Raw genomic sequence first — 5,255 nt, forward strand, 5'->3', positions numbered from 1 at the left:
GAGAAGGTGAGGATGGCAGGAGGAGGGCGGCGGCGGCGGGTGGAGAGGTGGGGGAGGGAGGAGGGAGAGCAGAGGGATTGCAGGGTTAGAGAGAGAGAGAATGGGTATTATAGTCTTTCCCTGTGTGAAATTCATTGGGCTTTGTGTTTGGGGGCTCAGAGAACAAAAAATTTACTTTTGGGGGCAAAGCACCCGTTGAAAAAGTCTTGGGGGGGGATGACATGACAAAATTAAAGTAGAAATCCTATATGTGAACAACATATTTTGAACCGTCTAAAAGATGAGAGACTATTTGGAAAATTCAACTGCTTCTACGCGGAGTCTCCTACTGACATAATAAAGTTATGATGTTTATGACATGACAAAATTAAAGTAGAAATCCTATATGTGAACAACATATTTTGAACCGTCTAAAAGATGAGAGACTATTTGGAAAATTCAACTGCTTCTACGCGGAGTCTCCTACTGACATAATAAAGTTATGATGTGATTGATATTCACAAAATTAAAGCACGCAGAAATATATGCTATATTCTATTATTTGCGAATGTTTACACTAGTAAAAATTTAAATATCCTAGACGGAATATCCCAGACGAAAAATTTTCCGTCTGGGATAATCTATACTAGACGGAAAATTTCCGTTAAGGAATTTCCGTCTACAATATCATATTCTAGACGGAAATTTCGTCTAGAATAGTATTGTAGACGGAATTAATTCTAGACGGAAATTTTCCTCTAGAATAGTATTCTAGACGGAATTTTCCGTCTGTGATAATTATCCCAGACGGAACAGTTTTCCGTCTGGGATAAATAACCCAGACGGAATATTCCGTCTGGGATAAATAACCCAGACGGAATATTCCATCTGGGAAGTATCCGTCTGGGATACATCCCAGACGGAATTTTCCGTCTGGGATACAAAATATCTCAGACGGAAATATTCCGTCTAGGATAGTTATCCTAGAAAGAAAACGTCCGTCTGGAATGTATTACAAACGATTTTTTTTTTCCGTCTATTAAAATCCGTCTAAAATACATTCCAGACGGAATTTTCGTCTGGAATAATTTATTCTAGACGGAAACAAATTAGACCCGTATTCCAGACGGAATTTCGTCTAAAATAATTTGTCTAGACAAAATTTTAGTTATTCCAGACGGAATTTTCCGTCTGGAATGCGTCGTTTTGTACCAGTGTTAATATCACACGAATAAATTAAATGACATAAAATGAACTTTTTACGGCAATACCTTTGGAGGAGGAATTGATGAGGAATTGTCAGGAAGACTATACTCATTCATAACCCAATCGGTTTTGGATCCACGAGGAGCCCGGCCTATATAGAAGACCAATGTCTTCTTGAGCCCAATAAGGTGCTTGGGGTTGGCCGCACTTCTGATGGGCCGGTTAGATCCGGTTGCCTTCCAAAACCCGCGCTCAGTCGTCCGATTTGGCCTCCCGCCGAGGTAATTGATAGAAAAACTGATTCTGATGGAATATAAAAGCTTTTAAGAGCTTAAAATTTTGTATTAATTAACTAAAAAGAAAGAAAGAAAGAAAAAGATCATTATTCGCTTTAGATATTAGATGCAGTACCAGGAAGTTCCCACGGATCAAAACGGTAGAGATTGATAGTGCCGATAATATCAAAACCCAGCTTCTTGCCGAGCACCATCCGCCGAAGATAGAAGTTGAGGAGCTCCTCCTCGGTCGGGTGGAACCGGAACCCCGGAAGGTCTAACTCCGACCCGCTTTTATCCATGGCCTGGATCCTCACAAATTTTTTGTAGCAAACCTGTTTTTAGTTCTAGATTGGCTTATGTATAGGAGCTCAACTCTTTTTTCTTGGGTTTTCTACTTGATAAATGAGAAGAGCATATATATATAGAGAGAGAGACAGAGGACTAGAAGCCATGGGTGAAGTTTGTGGGCACTAGATAGCTAGATGGTTGGAGATGAGCCCGCGCAGACTCTATGGAGCAAAGTCTTTGGACTTTAATTACGGAGGAAATAATGGTGCAAGTTCACAATGTTTTGTCACTTTTGGCAAAACCCCAGACTAACTGTTATTGGAATCCCAGAGAATGCCAAGCAGGACTGATTTTGATTACCTTTGATAAGGATGTAAATATTATTAGTAGCCGGATTTTAACGAAAATGATTAATTTTATCTGGGTAACATTCAAATGTCTGTAATAATGTTTTATTTGATGGAGATAATATATGTTTAAACTATTGAGATGATGTCAAATGTGAGTGCGTAGAGTCTCAATAGGTATGCTTGTTGTTTGCTGTCGGAGGAACACTGCGGGAACCATCTGATGGAAATAAATTAATTTGGGAATTAACAGTGTTTTGACTAAATTTATTCTAGTTGTTTTAGAGTATAATATTTTGAAATCTTCGTATCATGGAAAAAATTTAAAATGATACGAAAACAAAGAAGATTTAAAATTTGTAAGCGTGCATTTAAAACCTACAACCCTTAATTTTTGTTGTAACTTTAGAGTTTTCGTACTTAAAACTAGAATTTACGAATAAATGCACACTATTAGAATTAGGTAGCTTTAGAAAAAAGTGAGTACTTGACTGGATGTCATGAGGTGCCATAGTTTTAGCTTAATTAACCTGCTATCCGAATGAGCAGTCTAATATAAGTAAGCATGAATAACAAGTTTTAACTTTTGTGTGTGAGAGATCTTAGCTTAATACCCACCATTGCAGCCAAATAAACCGCGATGTTTGGGACCTCCCTTTTGTAATCCAGACCTAGATGAAAAATAGCATAAGTGTTGTAATACCTAATAAGTAGAAATTGAGACTGAACCTACCATAGCATATAGAACTGTTTTCTTTTTGAGCTAAGGTCCCAAAAACCTTTACAACTATAGTCCACTTACAGGGTCAACAAGTTTTAATTTGATAAGAAAGATTGGCTTTTCCACCTATATCAGTCCTTTTTTTTAAAACTGTTGCTAGCTACTTGATGTTTGTTGTAACTAAAGGTGTTAGCGATATGTTTCCCATGAGATTGCACTCATACAAATTGTTAACATATTTATATTATGCAAGGGGTTATTTGTAAGATGTGTTTTGTAGGGCTTAAATAAGCCCATGTTATCTTATCAATGAGATTAAGGTTTCATATATTTTCTACTTGGTATCAGAGCCTCCACCCAAACCCTAGCCGCCGCCGCCCCAGAGGAGCTTGTTCGATTTCCTCGACATTTCAGTCCTAGAACTGATGAGAGGAAGAGTGTATATCTCACGGTGTTGATATATATCACTGTCGATTCTTGTTTCCTTTGAGAAACAAGAATTTAGTTGAGATCCTACTCTTGTTGTGCAGCAGAAGTGCTGCAGAATTTTTTACTGCGCACAACAAGGGAAGGAGAACAGGTAGTTGATCTAAAACCTAATCGATGAAGGAGATCATCAAGAAGTTGAACCCCGCGGAGGTCTCAACTTTGATGCAGTTGATGAAGTTGTCGGCCGGTGAGAGTACGACAAGGACACCAAAAAAGTTGGAGCTTCCATCCATCGATCTGAAGCTTGATGGACCAGCTACTTACCTAAGTTGGTCACGACGGGTGAGGTACACCATTGTAGGAAGGAACCTGGAGGGGTACTTGACAGGAGAGACGACAGAGCCGGCTGAAGGCTCAGCTGAAGATATAAGTGGAAATCCACTCATATGTTGGTGTACATCTGGCTCCTCAACTCATTGGTCCAGTCGATCGTCGCCACAGTGGATGGCATTGAGAAGGTGAAGGACGTCTGGGAGAAGTTGAGGAAGACCTATGATGAAGTGGAGAATAACCTAAGGGTGTTCCAGATTAAGGGAGAGATCGACGCCACAGTTCAGGGAGAGAGGACTGTACAGGAGTATGCCACAGAACTGGAGTGCCTGTGGCTAGATTATGATCACTTCTCACCTCGGACGAGCTGCAAGGACCTGGGATGTAAAGAGCGGGAGGTCTTTCTACAGGAGAGGACTATGGTGTTTCTCAAGGGATTGACATTAGAGTTCGCTCAGCGAATTGCATTGCTGCTAGCTCAGCCGAAGATTCCCACGCTTGAGGAGGCAGTCTCAGCTATGATCCAAGAGGAGACTCGCATTAGGCTGTAGACGGGGACAAGTGGACTTCCTGTGGTGAAGTCAGCACTGACAGCCTCTAGCAACATTGGATCCAGTGGAGAGACTCGACAGTGCTACAACTGCGGTGAAGTGGGTCATCTAAGGCATGCTTGCACCAAGCCACTCAAGGAAGGAGATTCGGGTGGACGTGGACAGTTCAGAGGTCGTGGTCGTGACCGTGGGGGTTGACAAGGTGGAAGAGGAGCAGACAACCGGGCAAATCTGATGGTAGCAGAGGGAGAAGAAGAAGCTAAGGTGGTCTTTACTGAGGAGGATCATGCGCTCCTGGCGATACTCAGGAGGAAGCAGAAAGTAGCAGGGGATGGAGACAGGAGGAGTTGGACTGAGGAGGCATCCACTTCGTTCTTCACCAGAGGCAACAATGCTACCTATGCTCATCCGACCAAAGGTACTGATGACATACATGCTCTTGCTTCTATGTCTCCCGATAGATCATCAGAATGGATAGTCGACTTCGGTGCGTCTCGACATGTGACAGGTAATGCTAGTGAGTTCTCATCATATACTCACATAGCATCGCATGATAGTATTCAAACAGCTGATGGTACATTTCAACCAGTGGTTGGTAAGGGTACAGTCGATTGTATAGGTTTTGTAACTTTGTTCAATGTTTTGCATGCTTCTTCCTTTCCAGTCAATCTTTTGTCCATTAGTGCTATCATCCTCCAACTAAAATGCATTGTTTCTTTTGATATTCCCAATGTGATCTTACAGGATAAGGGGATAGGGTGGAGACTTGGGACTAGCATATGGCGTAGTGAACTGTAATATCTGGATCGTGAAGGGCTGGATTCAGCGTTGGTGTCAATGGTAGAGAGAGCAGGAGTAGGATTTGAGATGAGTGCTGAGAGTGTGTTGATGCTTCATCACCAGCGTTTGGGACACTCATCCTTTAGTGTTTTAAGTAGGTTGTATCCATCTCTATTTGAGAAAGCAAATAAGCAGAACCTTGTGTGTAATGCATGTGAGTTTGGAAAGCTTACTAGAAGTTCTTATATAAGTTCTGGTCATAGGAGTTCTCGTGCATTTGACCTGATATATTTAGATGTTTGGGGGCCTTGTTCCACAAGTTCTATGAATGGATACAAGTATTTTG

General features: G+C 41.3%; 1 protein-coding gene across 1 annotated transcript in view; it reads right to left on the minus strand.

Annotated features, from left to right (window-relative positions):
* Positions 1–1,449, minus strand: part of LOC109836046 — a 5,027-nt gene extending 3,578 nt beyond the window's left edge. Inside the window, exon 1 of the mRNA XM_020403973.1 lies at positions 1,251–1,449. Within this exon, the coding sequence (XP_020259562.1) occupies positions 1,251–1,301 (51 nt within the window). The 5' untranslated portion in view covers positions 1,302–1,449. The remainder of the gene's footprint in view (positions 1–1,250) is intronic.

This window comes from Asparagus officinalis, chromosome 4 (assembly GCF_001876935.1).
Source record: "Asparagus officinalis chromosome 4, Aspof.V1, whole genome shotgun sequence".
In the NCBI taxonomy this organism is placed as follows: domain Eukaryota; kingdom Viridiplantae; phylum Streptophyta; class Magnoliopsida; order Asparagales; family Asparagaceae; genus Asparagus; species Asparagus officinalis.